The sequence below is a fragment of the Protomyctophum bolini genome (assembly GCF_963924005.1).
Source record: "Protomyctophum bolini genome assembly, chromosome: 23".
NCBI lineage: Eukaryota > Metazoa > Chordata > Actinopteri > Myctophiformes > Myctophidae > Protomyctophum > Protomyctophum bolini.
Genome location: NC_137884.1, coordinates 12642660 through 12658367, shown reverse-complemented (window position 1 = coordinate 12658367; position 15708 = coordinate 12642660). Strand labels below are relative to the sequence as shown.

The 15708-nt window shown below is 46.3% G+C and overlaps 1 protein-coding gene across 1 annotated transcript in view; it reads right to left on the bottom strand.

Annotated features, from left to right (window-relative positions):
• Positions 1–15708, bottom strand: part of LOC308310650 (uncharacterized protein) — a gene marked incomplete at its 5' end in the record, with an annotated part of 43782 nt that overhangs the window by 1772 nt on the left and 26302 nt on the right. The window contains 6 exons of the mRNA XM_080757031.1: positions 1081–1254; positions 1458–1526; positions 2578–2672; positions 4311–4524; positions 10172–10357; positions 12166–12292. Coding sequence (XP_080613157.1) covers positions 1081–1254; positions 1458–1526; positions 2578–2672; positions 4311–4524; positions 10172–10357; positions 12166–12292 — 865 coding nt within the window. The remainder of the gene's footprint in view (positions 1–1080; positions 1255–1457; positions 1527–2577; positions 2673–4310; positions 4525–10171; positions 10358–12165; positions 12293–15708) is intronic.

The window sequence follows — 15708 nt, the reverse complement described above, 5'->3', positions numbered from 1 at the left end:
CGGGGAGAGAAAGAGAGAGTGCTGCACTGTTGCCTGCTAATGAGAGAGAGAGAAAGAGAGAGGGGGGCGGGGGGGTTGCACCACTCAGTTCACACGGGTGATTTTCCAGTATTACCCGTATTGCTTCTAAGATCATCAAGACTTCCTACGCCCACACTTTATGAAATGAACAATAAGGCCATCACATGGCTAGCACTTTCGATGTCAAATGACACTGATCATTCCCTGTATCGCTTCTTTAACCTCATGCCATCTGGACAAAGATACAGAACCTTGCCATGGAAATAGGTCCGTTTTAGTGGGCGTTTCGTCCCCTCGGCCATCGCAGCATTAAACAAACTGCCTCGCCGATAGGATGGTTCTGTACACAGTGGGGACCTAATGCAGATAGGATGGTTCTGTACACAGTGGGGACCTCGTGTTTTTTGTCTTGTCTTGGTGTTATGTGCTATGTGTTGTTTTTGATGTGGGTGTGAACTGTGTGAACAGACTGTGAAGATGAATATCCTTCGGGACAATAAAGATTATTATTATCATTATTATTATTATTTCAGAATCAATACACCAGTGGAGTGGAATATTGTTCTGGAGTAAAAGTACAATATTTGCCTCTGAGATGTAGTGGAGTAGTAAAATCACACTCTCTTTCCGGCACAATTTGCATCCTCACTTGTCTTCAATGTTTGTGTTTACACAAACATTCAAAGCTATATGGTCATAGTATTGGTATAGCAAAACAATGTTTGTGTTGTTTACCGTTTACACAAACCCTCAAAGCTGGACATAGGAGGGGCTTGCGCCCCTCAAAAAAGTATTTGAAATACTCAAGTAATGTAAAAAAAAAAAAAAAAAAAAAAAACTCAAAACTGTACTTGAGTAAATGTAAATTGTACTTAAGTCACTTCACACCACTGCAATTAAAACCATATTCACATGACATTTTTGCAATAGTTATTATTATATGCGAAAATATGGCAAATAATATGTGTGCGTTTACACCGGTATGCGGAAAGGGAAAGCAACGGAAAGACAGTATTTCCCACCCCCATGCCCCCCCCCCCCCCCCCCCTGACCTCTGACCTGGGTTGAGGATGGGGCAGGTGCAGCCCCGCGCCGTCCAGGACTCGGGGTACAGTGTGAGCCGTCCCCTCTGGATCTTCATCTTGGTGCTCTGACTGAGCACCTTCTGAACCTTGACCTCCACCTCAGCGTGGGAGCCCTTATCGTGGGCCGACAACACCTTCACCTTCAACACTGAGAAAGAACACGCGCACGCACGCAGCCACGCACACACACACGAACACACACACACACACACACCAGATTTAACGCCGCTTCCAATGACACCTTTGTATATCTGTGAGAGCATTCCAGTGTGTCATAAAATAATGTGGCGATAACAAGGTATGTGTGTTTGTGTGCGGCGGAGGGTATTTTTTTTTGTCGGTTCTCCTTACCATAGGCGTAATTCATCGTACAGAATAGTTTACTGTTGGCCAAGACTTGCTCTTTGCATTCACATTTCTCTGCAGGGAAAAAAAAGATTTAAATAATGATCATTCAGCTCACTGAGATCGTACCCAGTGTACGTCCTCGGCTCAACGTCAGAGTTAATGCAACACTGAGGAATGTACTGTGTATGTGTGTGTGTGTGTGGCAGTGTTAATTTCGACAGATTTTTTCTCTTTTATTTTGTTTTAGTCGTAGTTTTGTTTTTTAATCCCACAATCTTTGTAACCCGTTTTCTTTTTTAACACAGTGTAATACTGGGTGCTACTGCATGTTTTTTATGAGGGTACCTACCCTAGGCGGGGACACGGGGAGAACATGCAAACTCCACACAGAAAGGCCCTTTCGACAACCCCACTTTTGGTATGGGCACTGATGACGCAGAGGAGAGAACACGCCCAAAGTGTCCCCAGCAGCGGGAATCGAACCCAGGACCCGGCCACCGTGCCACTGTGTGATATATACTGTGTGATATACTGTGTGATATATACTGTGTGATATACTGTGTGATATATACTGTGTGATATACTGTGTGATATATATACAGCAGCGTGCCGAAAGGTATACGCAACACCAAACATAAAATTATCAAAGTTAGCCGATGAACATTTCTCATCTTAGTTTTAGTAGAAATGAACACGGGTGTGTTGTGTGGTGTCCCAAGAATGCACAGTGTGTCAATCACTGTGCGTGCCAGGTGAGGAATGTGCTTACGCAAGCTGTAGTTAAGCCTTGGGGGGTCTAAGACTAAAAGGAAGGGACAGTTGGAAACTGTCCATGCATATTTGGGTACAGCACACACACACACACACACACACACACACACACTTTGTTCCATGTCCTTGTAAGGCTCGCTATCAAGACTTTCATTACTTAACCATTAACGCTTGGTTGCTGAACTGTGGAGACAGACAACAAATATAGCGCATGCACGCGCACACGCACACACACACACACACGCACGTCGCACACATACACACACACACACACACACACACACACACACACACACACACACACACACACACACACACACACACACACACACACACACACACACTATCTTACCCGAGTAGTGCAGAGCTGAGAAGAGTTCGTCTGTTCTGAAGATTCTGACAGGCTCACTGGAGTTTCCCTCCAGGTTATAAAGCTCTAGATCTGACCTGGACAAACCCATTACCAAGCAAAAGAGAAGAAAATAAAAATACAAAAAATGTTGAGGACCACAATTGTCCTCTGTGAATGCTAATTTGGTCAACGCGTTTTCTATTTTTATACATTGTTTTCGCATGTTTTACTGGGTGTACCGTACAGTAGGGATATTTGTTTAGAATCTACTATTAGAATAGCATAATATTCATCAATACAATCAATCAATGGCAGGAATCATAAACAATTAACAATCAGAAGTAAATCTTTATTGATCCCTGGACTCGGAGGGATATTCATAGTAGCAAAAGCAGTTAGGATACAAATAAGAGATATGGTAAAATATTGACTTGCTAACTGTAATATCTGCGGTGATGTATCTGCACTGAATGTACAGAATCTGTGTGATATATTACATGGCTTGGTTGAATGCTTGATTCTGATTGGTCAATCGCTGAATTCAGCGGTGAGTTATCTCTTGATATCAAACCCCCTGAGCACCTGCTGCGCCCCACTTCATTTACTGCTGTCTCCAACATGACAGCCATGTAAACACAGTGTCATTTACAGCTAAACATTGCTCTCAATTTTTTTTACCAGCTGCAAGCTGGTCAATATTAGCTTGCCATAGTTCCGACCGGGTAGTACACACTGGAGATCATTTTCTGCTACTGGTTGCCAAGCCTGCATATTTCCAGCCTAACGTGGATTCATTCACAGTTGCTTGCCTGGTTTGGTTTTTGGAGGCTGCTTAGCTTATTTCTGTCACGACAGTTGCCACCGCTGACAACAAACCATAACATCCCATCGTCTGCACGGCATGGCTAGTCGAGCAGTTCTGATTGGCTGCCTCGTCTCCAGCCATGTTGCCTCAGAATTCTTTAGGGTCACTAATTTGAGCATAACAGCGGAGCGCAGCTAAAAAGTGGCATAATGTCAGCAGCAGACCCACAGATAATAATAATGCAGCTGGAAATTAATTGATTTAATCAATTTGGGCTTGTTTTCTGTCAGAAAACATTTGTTTTCCTGCCCAGCAGCTGCCAGCGCCTCGGTGGTTAAACTCCCTGGTGAATTATCTCCCGACAATGACCACCTAGCCAGATATTATCCCTTACTTATACTTTGTCGGAGCCAGCACAATGCGTTGTGAACTCATAAGACTGACTATTTTCGGCACATGATACCAGAGCGTAACAAAGTAGATATGAGAGCTTTAGTGCCACGTGCATAAATCAGTGGTTTTCAACCAGTGGTCCGGGGACCACCAGTGGTCCTTGAGGGGGTTCCAGTTGGTCCTGAGAGTGTAGTTAAACCAAATGGACCCGTTTCATTTCATGCTCTCAAGAGTTAAATTATTGTTAAACTTCTGCATTACAAAAAATTTAATAAGTAATTAGAGAATGTCAAATAATTGTTATCTTGATATCCGTTATCCCTCCTATGATACCAAATCAATACAGCATGGAATTGTGGACAAAATCTTATCCGACGAACAAAATGGTGTATAACTCTTGGAACCGAGAGGCTAAATGTGGTGGTCAAAATGGTGGACCGTGGCTCAAATGACGAATAAATAATTGGACCTCGACATGAAAAAGGGTTGAAAACCACCGGCATAAATAGACGACGGCGTGCGGCGCGCCACTCACCCAAACATGCAGTCGCCGGTGAAGGGGTCGCAGTCGCCCGCACAGTCGCACGGGCGGCAGCCGTACTCGTGGAAACCCCAGTATCCCACCATGCACCTGTCGCAGTGCACGCCTCCCACTCCCGGCTTGCAGACGCAGTCGCCGTTGGCGGGGTCGCACAGCGAGCCGTCGGCCAGGTGGAAGGCCATGGAACCCAGGGGATGGCAACCGCACGCTGTCCATGGGAGGGAGGGAAAGTTAATACCGCGGTAGTATAGGCCCGTCACAGTTATTATTACATAATCTACCTAATCGCAATCATTTGAGGTACTGTCTTGGCCGATACCGATGTTTTAAACCGATAGCCGATACTGTTACCGATGTTTGTTTAGTTTTTGTTGTTTTTATTTCCCACTTTTGTGCCAGGGAAACAAATACATCTTCAATACAAGAAAGAAATGTTCAGAATCTACAGCTTGGTAGTCTGCAGATAACACATGACACCACCAAGCCAACGCAAGTGTTTGCTTATCAACAACAGATAAATATCGGCTATACTGCCATCGGTCAATGTCAGTTATATTTGCATATTGAACGATAACGGCAAATATCGTCCGATACCGATATGTGGCCGTAATATGTGAGCAATTATCTTTGCATAAACGTCAATCGTCTTCGCAACTTCACTCTCGACGTGTTGTAAGCTTGTAGATCAACTATTTCCACTATTTTTAGACAGAAGAAAATATATTAAATGATTAAATATGTTAATAGGTAATTAAGTTCTGGGTCTTATTTTTATCATAAGACCCAATTACTGAATGCCAAGTCTCCCGGTTTTCTTCAGACTATGTAACTAACTGTGGCATATTATGAGTCCAACTAGTACTGGTCTTCCTCACGTGTCCTCAAAAAGGTGTACAAATGAACAGGTCCAATTGGACCCTTACAGGGCACGCACAATCGCACATGCACGTGTTAGACCTGTTACGGCCATTCAGGGCTAGTCCTTTATGCGTTTCTGGTAATATTATTATAACATTTTTTTTTTATGATTTTCTATTTGGCTTTTGTGCCTGTATTGATAGATACAGTGAAGACGGACAGGAAAGAGGGAGAGAGAGAAGGGGAGAGACACGCAGTAAAGGTCGTCATGAACGGGACTCGAACATGCGCCGCCAGGCAAAAGCCTATTATGTGGCAAGATGCGCCTAGACCGCTAGGCCATGCGGCGGTCCAGCCCTCTGGTAATATTATCCACTCATTTTGTATGTCCAATTATTTTTTGACAAATTAAACATTTGTATGGCGATGAATCCCCTGCCAGTATAACTAAACAGTATAAGTGATATACTGTATGGTCATGAGTGCCCTGTGCAGCATATGGGAGGTAGTGGGGGGGGGGGGGTCCTGTAGGACTATGGACCTACAGAGACAGTGAATGTTTTGTTGCAGCAACATGCCACACAATGGTCCCTCTGTCATCTTCTTATCAGATGGCCTATGAACACGTATGCATGCGCGTGTCCGCATTAGCACGCACACACACATACACACACACACACACACACACGTCCCCTCTAATTGTCTGCTGTGATAGTGTGTTCTTTAAAACAACCCCCCCCCCCCCCTCAAAGCCATTGTATGAGCACGCACGCACGCACTCGCGCACACAATCAATCTAATACTCTAAAAAAAAAACATGTTTTTTAACAATGACATGAGACAAAACTCCACAGTCACTTCCACTCACTGTCTGAGAAAGGTATATCACTGTGTCTCTCTCTCTCTCTCTCGTGAATGGCAATGCAGGGTTAGGGTTGCAGGGGGTGAAAGCAACAGTCTCAGCACTCCCCCATAAATCCCCCCCCCCCCCCCACGGGGGAAGAGGGTGTGAGAGGGAACGGGGGGGTTGAAGGAAGAAGGATACGGATAAGACAAGGAGAGGGAGAGGGGGGGGGGCGTGGAGGGCAGTTGGGGGCTGTTTTTCTGTTGTTTAATGATGCTTGAAGCCTCCCCCCTTTCCACCCTGCTGGCAGTAAATGACTCTAACTGGATCCAGAGGCCCGTCGCCCTGCCCTTTCCCCCCCCCCTCCTCCACCCCCCCCCCCCCCCTTCCCCCCCTCCAATCTATCACATGTGTCTGGACGCATAAAGATGATGTAACAAAACCCACCCGCTGTCTGCGCGCTCAGACGGACTGCCGTCGCTATCGGAGCGATCGCCAGGGGCAACGCGCGATAAGATCCTTACCTTTAGTCTAAACTCTGCGGTTATCAGCAGACCCATAAAGAAACAAGATGCCACATTCACAGATTGTACGTACCGTACCGTGGATTCGCGGAGACACGCACGCGGTCACGCGTGTACGTCGTATACGCACACACTTACACACCGTTTCTCAGTCAACTCAATTCTCACGGCCTGTCCCGCTTTTATGGTGCAGTCGGCAGCCTCTGCACATTAATCATTAACGACGACCACAATGCCATCATCTGGGCCGCATGAAAAGCCAAAGCACGCGTGACAACGTGCTTGTGTAGGAGTGTGTGTTTATGTACATCTATGTGAGAACAGATGAGGCTTTGACGGGTCAGTGCACACAAGGGTGTGTGTGCGTGCGTGTGTGTGCGCACGCGCGCGTGCGTGTGTGTGTGTGTGTGCCTGCTCGCGTTCATAAATAAAGTTGTTGGCTCCCTGAGCCCTACAATGAAAACTTTATGAGTCTGTGCAGAGAACGTGATAGAGTGCCTGTCTGAGCAAACACAGAAAATACCCTGTGAGGAGACAAAACAAATCTGTCACACTCCCGCGCACACACACACACACAACTTAAGTTGTTTTGCGTGCGTGTGTGTGTGTCTGTGTACTTGCGTGGCACTTGACAGTGTGTTTTCTTTATAGGGCCCCTCCACGCCTGGTATGAAAAAAATGTGCCTCACAACGGAGGGAAATTCCTCCATTGTCAGCAACCGGCTACAGTTGGGATTTCACAACTTCTCCCTCCATCTGTGGGCTTTCTGTTCTCAAAGCACGTCCCTTCCCCCCCCCCCCTCCTATCAATCAGCTGTCAGCAAACATCATTAGCCTAACCAGCGGTGAGCCAAAGGCCTCCGCATTACACACACACACACACACACACACACATACACTGTCACGCACACACTGTCACACACACACACACACACACACACACATACACTGTCACGCACACACTGTCACACACACACACACACACACACACACACGAGTGGGCTGGGAGTGCCCACAGGCATGCTTTTCTTCTCCCAGGTGACAGGCCAACGTGCGACAGGTACTACAGCTTACGAGCGCTAACGTTTCATTGACAGCAGCTGTAGCCGCCAGCCGCTTCAGACCAAATATTTGTACGTCTATACAAATGTATGCATGTCTGGGGGAAAAATGTGACAGCTGCTTTGACCTCGTGGACATAGGAAAACGTATGTGACAGTCCCGATTCGTGTACGCACAACATGCGCAAAAACATGCACGCGCGCACACGCGTGCACACGCACCAACACGTCCGGGTACAGTTCCACGATCTTGTTTTCATTTACTACGAAAAAATGCATTTCCCTGTGTGTCACGTCACGCCTCCATATATGGCCATCTCCGTGAAGATTCACGACACTGACCTCATCTAACCCTGGATAACCATACGTGGGGAAGACTGGATCATCACTGGATCAGAAACTGCACATCTGACCTCAAACCCTTATAGATCTCCAAATATGGAGCCGACCTGTTGGGACATTCCATATGTCATCAAACCCCATGTACACTCCAATAGGGTCCATTGACTTCCATTGTAGCAGGGAAACAGCTCTCAAAGTCACTCTTTTAGCACATAAACAAACGCAAAAAAAAGCTGATTCTGACAGTTTATGACATCAGGAAAACTCATGCGGTTTTATTTTTAATAAAAAATAACTATACTTGTACTCCCCCCCCCCCCCCCCCCAATACTTTTGTACCTTTACTCAAGTACATTTTGAATTGCATGCTTTTACTCGTATAACAGAGTATTTCTAGATTGCAGTATTGATACTTTTACTTAAGTATAAGCATAAGTATAAGTATACTTATGTATACGAGTCCAGCAGCGTCCGCTGGGCTAGTGCCAGCATACCTACGAGGCTGAGCTCACTCACTGGGTCAAATAATCTGACAGATAATCTGCAGGAGAATGTAGCCACTGTTCTGTGTTTATGGATGGCTATCTTATAGTGTTTACTTAAGGAGACTTGTCTCGTCGACAGGACAGCGACACGCCACGCCACACACACTCCCACCCACCACACCAACATGTACCCACACACACACACACACACTTTACAACCAGCCGTGATTACCCCATAGCATGCTCTAAGCCCTGATAGTCACTCACTCAGATTGCAGCGAAAACAAAAGTGAAGACGCGGACAAGTGGGCAGACAGTGTGTGCGTGTCTGTGTGTGTTGTGTGTGTGTGTGTGTGTGTGTGTGTTGTGTGTGGGGTGACTTTTGAGTCAAGTATGCCACTGTCTGATGATTAACTATGGTGTAAGCTTTGGATGGAGCGTAGGCGGTCTGGGTGTCTCTCTGACATGCACACACAAGCGCGCGCACACACACACACACGAGAGAGAGCCAGGTGCCCATCGGGAATGGGCACGTCCTGGCTTGTGGTCACCGTCATCAGCATTCCGTGCAGGAATGAATGAGTGCACGGTGCCAGTACGGATGTGATCCTCATCACAGGCACCATATACTGACTGACGGGAGTCTGTTCACTTATGACTAGAACGATGCTTTTATTTCATCGCTGTATATATTTACAGTATAGATTTGCACTCTCATGTACACATACGATCGATGTGATGTGCAAGGTGTTTGATAACATATAATCTGTGATCTTTTTAGATCCAGACCCAAAACAGAAAGCAGACATTTGCCCGGGGACCTTAAACTATGGTGAAAACAGCAGATCTACAAGATCTACAAGCTCGCAACGCTGCGCTGCGCACACCACATTGCGACCTTACAAATCTGCCCCCCTCCCCCCCCCCCCCCACCCACTACATATTCTTGCACATTTTGTTTACTAATTCAGGGAGGGGGGCGACTGTGGCTCAGGAGGTAGAGCAGGTCCGCCCAATGATCCATGGGTCAGCGGTTCGAATCCCGGCTCCTCCTGTCTACATGTCGAAGTGTCCTTGGGCAAGACACTGAACCCCAAATTGCTCCCGATGCGCTGGTTGGTACCTCGCATGGCTTCTGCCGCAATCGGTGTATGAATGGGTGAATGTTATTTTAAATATATTTTTTATCCCACGATTTTGTAACCCATTTTTCACCCCTGTGTCAATCATCTAATGTGATCCTGGGTTCTACACACCCTCCACCAACCTAGTCCCCATATATGGGGGACAAGGGGAGAGCAACGGACTTGAACTCATGCTTCCTTCATGCCCGAGTGTCCAAGTTGCTCCTTTACACCTGACAGGGGGGAGTTTCCCTGGTTGGACGTAGCGCGTGGAAGGAACACGTTATTCCAACCAGTTCCTTTCCCCTCCATCAGGCGCCCCGGCTGGCCAGGGGGAGGCAGTGAATGTAATGCACAATCTATGAAAAGCGCCTTGGATAAAGGCGCTATATAAATGCACCGTTTACCATTTAGGGAGATCTTTAGAAAATCTAATAATAATAATAATTATTATTATTATTAAAAAACATGTAGGATGCATGGACATTCACTCGCGACCTACAAAAATTGATCTCTGCGACCCAAAAATTGGTGTTTTTGTGATCTAAACAGAGAGGTGTGTGTGTGTGTGTGTGTGTGTGTGTGTGTGTGTGCGTGTGCGTGCGTGCCATCCTCACGTGTGCAGGAGTCCGGGGCGCTGTGCGCCCGGCGGGGGTCTCGGTAGAAGCCCGCCAGGCAGCCGTCGCAGTGGCGTCCCGCCGTGCCGTGCAGACAGTCGCACACGCCGCCGCTCCGCTGGCCCGACTCCCGCCACGCCGCCCAGTCAAAGTGGCAGCTCTGGGCGTGGCCGTTGCACTTGCACTCTGCGTGACGTGAAGAGATGAAGGAGAGACGGGACACCGTTTATTTTTATTTTATTTTTTTAGGCATTTATTAGCAACCCATTAAAAACCCATTCTGACCCGAGATCAGATTCTAAAAATGTCTGTTTGAAAATGACAGTTTGTCATGTCAGTATTTCTTCGATTTTTTTTAAAATAGCAGACCGGTGGCGCGCTATGAGCTTGTAGATCTGCTATTTTTCAATAGCTAAAGCATAACACAGTGCTAACACCAAAATGAAGACGATTGTACAAAATGCCTTCTATATCCTGACATTCATTCATATTCAAAGATTTGCAACACATTTTCACGATTTTTCTAAAATAGCACTCGGTGAAGCTTGTAGATCTGCTATTTTTCAACAGCTAAAGCATGACGTAATGCTTAAAACACCAAAAGGGGTTCCCGCCCAAAATGGGTTAATCCAGAGCGATTTACCATAAGGTAAACACAAGGTAATACATCAAATGCATATACTGTAAATAGTCATCAAGGATCATATAAGCAAGCTAAAAACCTGACATCCGTATTCCGTACTGTAACAGTAGAATAATTAACCCATTTTAGACCCCAGGACGATTCTACAAATGCCTTCTAAACTCTGACAGTTTTCAGAAATACCCGTGTTTCTATGTCAGTGGTTCTCAAACATTTTCATGTCAAGAAGGACCCGTAGATTTATATGTAATTGGCCGCCAACCCCCCCATCTGAAGATATGTTGTTCCAGGGACCCCCGTATAAGCAAGAACAACACTATCAAATCAAATACATATTATGAATAGTCCTCAAGGATCATATAAGCAAGCTAAAGACCTGACATCCAGTAACAGCAGAACATCTGTACAATTAACCCATTCTGACCGGGCACCCATTTTGGTGTCAGCATCATGTTATGCTTTAGCTATTGAAAAATAGCAGATCTACAAGCTCATAGCGCGCCACCGAGTGGCGCGCTACGAGCTTGTAGGTCTGCTATTTTTGAAAAATCTAAGGAACGACTGACATTTTTAGAATCTGATCTCAGGTCAGAATGGGTTCATCAGACCAGTGTGTGTCCAGTGGAAACCTCGTATGAATCTGATCTCAGATCAGAATGGGTTAAACTATGAGTATACACTATAGAGTGCAATGTCTAGTATGTGTGCTGCGGGCTAAGATGGCACAAAAGGCTCAGTTGCAAGTGTTGATTTATAGTTTGAAAACTATAGTTGCAAGGAGTTGCATTGGTGTGGACTGGCCTTTAGTATAGAATGAGAATAGAAGTGTGCATAGAATTTTTTTATCTCGGCTCTGCTACATTTTCTCCCCGCTCGGCACAATTAACCCATTTTGGTGTTAGCATTACGTTATGCTTTAGCTATTGTAAAAAAGCAGATCTACAAGCTCATAGCGCGCCATCGAGTGGCGCGCTACGAGCTTGTAGGTCTGCTATTTTTTTTTTTATCGAAGAACGACTGACATTTTTAGAATCTGATCTCAGGTCAGAATGGGTTAATCAGACTAGTGTGTGTCCAGTGGAAACCTCGTATGAATCTGATCTCAGGTCAGAATGGACGTAGCGCGTGGAGGAAGGAACACGTTATTCCAACCTGTTCCTTTCCCCTCCATCAGGCACACGAACCCAGGACCTTCTAGCTGTGAGGCAATAGTGCTTCCGACTGCGCCACCCCCTGTGGTTGGGGAATTATTGATGACTCACAGAGGATGAGCCGTGCGTGTGTGCGTGCGTGTGTGCGTGCATGTGGGAGACGGAGAGAGAAAGAGAGACAGAGAGCGGTGGTGACTCACTGCGGCACTCATGTGGAGCCCCCGTTAGTCCATCCGCTGCCTGCCAAGGTCGGTCGTTGTAGAGCGGAGAGCAGCTCTCGCAGTGAGCACCTGCCGTGTTGTGTCTACACACACACTTCCCATGGACCTGACCGCGGGAGTCAAAGGGAAGAGAAAAACCCATTAGCAACATACGCTGCCTAATCCAAGAGTCATCACAGCATGAGAGAGAGAGAGAGAGAGAGAGAGAGAGAGAGAGAGACAAAGGGGGTCAGTGAGTGTGAGAGAGAGGTCATTTTCCCACATCATGGGATGGATGGGAGAACCACTACTTTCACTTTTTTAAACAGCAGATAAACCAGGATCTGCTATTTTCGCTGTTTTGGAAAATACGGAGCCTTCTCTCCCTCTCAGTCTATATAAAATCTATCTTCCGTTCAGAGCATTTTTTGAGTGGTGCAACCACTCCCAAGGAACAGCTTTGTCCCTATGTCCCAACCTATGTGACTGTGTCCGATGTTTAGAGTATAGTTGCACCACTCGCTTCAGACTGGTCTGATTTTTCTTAATATATCCAACCCCTCCCCCCCCCTCTCTCTCTCCTCCCTCTCCTCACTCTCTCTCTCTCTTCCTGGAATTACTGAATGGAGATTGATTGTTTGGCTTCATCACTGGAAACGAGAACTGGCCTCAAATGTGAAAAAGGGTGGCGTGTGAATGCGTGCGCCTGCTGCCATTGCTCGGCGTGTGTTTGTGTTTGTGCGTGCGTGCATGTGAGAAAAATAAAGTGGAAGTATGCGGTGCTGAGGGCACAATAACAATCTCCTTGTCATTCCTGCGAGTTGGAATGCCATGCATGCTGGATAATGATGTGCTTTGGGGGGGGGGGGGGTGGGGGGGAAGGGAGGGTTACAAGGCATCTGAGGTAGCTCTTTATCTGTTTGGGTTACACTGTGTGCCACTGTAATGGGCCGTGGTGGAAGCAACGCTCACATTTGTTTACCGTAGAGAAACCGGTAGGAGGATAATGCGGTGCGGAAGTTTTTTTTTGTTTGTTTTTTCAGTTGCTACCAAACAAGCAACTGAAAATGCCATTGAACATAAACACATGCACTAATTGTATTTTTTTCCCACCGTGTGTGATACGCATGCATGTATCGAATTTGAATAAGACTGGCCTCCGCTTCCGTGTCCATGCATAGACTGCTTATAGACACGCGTCTTGACTGCATTCCAATGGAATGCACTTCCCATTACAATCAGAACTGCAGCCTCACTCATAATCCTCCGTCGTGGTCTGAAAACCCACCTTTTCAGACTCCATCATGGCCCGTAGCACTTGCCCTAGCCCCTTAGATAGCACTTTATGTAGACTTGGATAGCATTTTATACAGACTTATAGCATGTTTCTTAGACAGCACTAGAATTGCATTTCTATGTAGTCATAGCACTTTATAGTATATATGTATAGTATAGTATGTATAGTTTCATTAGATAGATATCCCACTGTTACATTCTTAGCTTACGCATGTTTCATGATAACTACGTTTTATATATGTGATGTATTGCCATTTTTGTTCTTGCTTATTGTAAATCGCTCTGGATTAAGAGAGTCTGCTAAATGCCTAAATTGTAAATTGTAAATGCATAGACAAGGTGTGCGTGCATCTTGCACTCACACTGTTCTCTATTGTACAGAGACGTGAAGAGAGTTAAACACAACCATATGGTAGCAGTACAGGAATAGAGCTCAATGGGTACCCCCCCCACATCAGGGATCCCCAATTCATTTTCCCCAGGGGTCATATTATTTTGACTAGGGTACCGGGCTGGGGGGGTCGGGGCCACGCATGTGCGCTACATCTTAGAAGACCTACATTATTTAACAGTTGCATTAAACATAATTGCCTCCCTGGTGATCGTTGGCGAGTGTTAACGAGCACCACCTGGACAGACACACCTCTCCTCTGCAGTAAAGTGACTAATTTTCCTCCAAAAGCTTTGCATTTCTGCATGGGTTACATAGACTGTAAAAAATATGGACAAAGCGTTCTCCGGGTCTGATATGGACGTAAGATGAAGCCCGTCAGTCCTTGAATTGTAAGTCGCCATCTTTCTAGATCTGTTTGGGCCCAGCTGAGCCATTGGCTGGCCCAGAAAACGAGGCGGGACTTCCCCCCTTCTTCTTCGTTGGTTTTTATTTTGACTCGAGTGGGTGGGGAATCCCGATCATAGACGGTAGCCACGCCCCTCAGAACATACGCAACTTTATGGTAATTTTTTTAATAAATGGGACCATAATTTTCCAAAAAGAATATTATGACATTAGAAATGAGACTTTAAACTAGTGACTGGAAGCAGAAAGTATTCATGACCATGTTTATTAAGGTAATACAGTCTAGGTGAAATTGGGCCCAAATACATGGACTTCTATGGGGATATGGGTTTTTTTGGGCCCAATGACAGCGCCAGAACAGGCCACATTATATGAACTTTCAGGAAATCCCGATTTCCTTAGTGGCTTCACAAAATATCTGTCTGACTGCCCCCCTGATGGGTTATCATGGCCAGAAAGTAGTGTTTTTTGCCACTCAGGCATTCCTGCATAACTTCTGGGTTTGATCATGATGTCACGCGCATACCCTGCCCTATGCCCTACGCACGCACACAGCCCTAAGCCCTACGCAAGCACACAGCCCTGTGCCCTACGCAAGCACACAGCCCTGTGCCCTACGCAAGCACACAGCCCTAAGCCCTACACACGCGCACGCACACAGCCCTGTGCCCTACGCACGCACACAGTCCTAAGCCCTACACACGCGCACGCACACAGCCCTGTGCCCTACGCACGCACACAGTCCTAAGCCCTACACACTCGCACGCATACAGCCCTGTGCCCGGCTATGCACGCACACAGCCCTAAGCCCTACACACTCGCGCACACAGCCCTATGCACGCGCACGCATCCCTATATGCCCTACGCACGAGCGTGTGAAGATGGATGCATGGATGGATTAATGCTAGATCAATTCTTCTATTATTGCATGCTAATGTTCCAGAAAGAGAAAGGCTCTAGTTTCTATTCTCTTGGAATCCCCATCAATGATGTCATTGGTAGGGAGGGTTTCTGAACTGTCCATATAGCCCACCAATGAGGTGCGCAGCGTATATAGACAGAAACCATGGTAACCGTCCAACAGTACAATCAATGAGCATGAAGTGAGGACTATACTTATTCAGGTGTACAGGCTTAGGTTGGAAATAGGGTGGAGTGCTCCTTTAAGTGGATAATGCATGCGACTGGAAAGTGAAGGAACACTGGCAGAACAGAAATGGAAGATGGAAAAGGAAGGGAACTTTGTCCAGACAGCTGGCATTTTGACCAATTTCACATGTTTACCATGTGAAATGGACACGGGACAATTAGTGCACGTCCTTCTTCCACACACACGGCGAGACCGACAGCACACACGCAACGAACAGCACACACACAACGCACAGCACACACGCAAGGCACAGCACACACACAACGCAAGAATATGAAGCATATACAGTATGTAAACT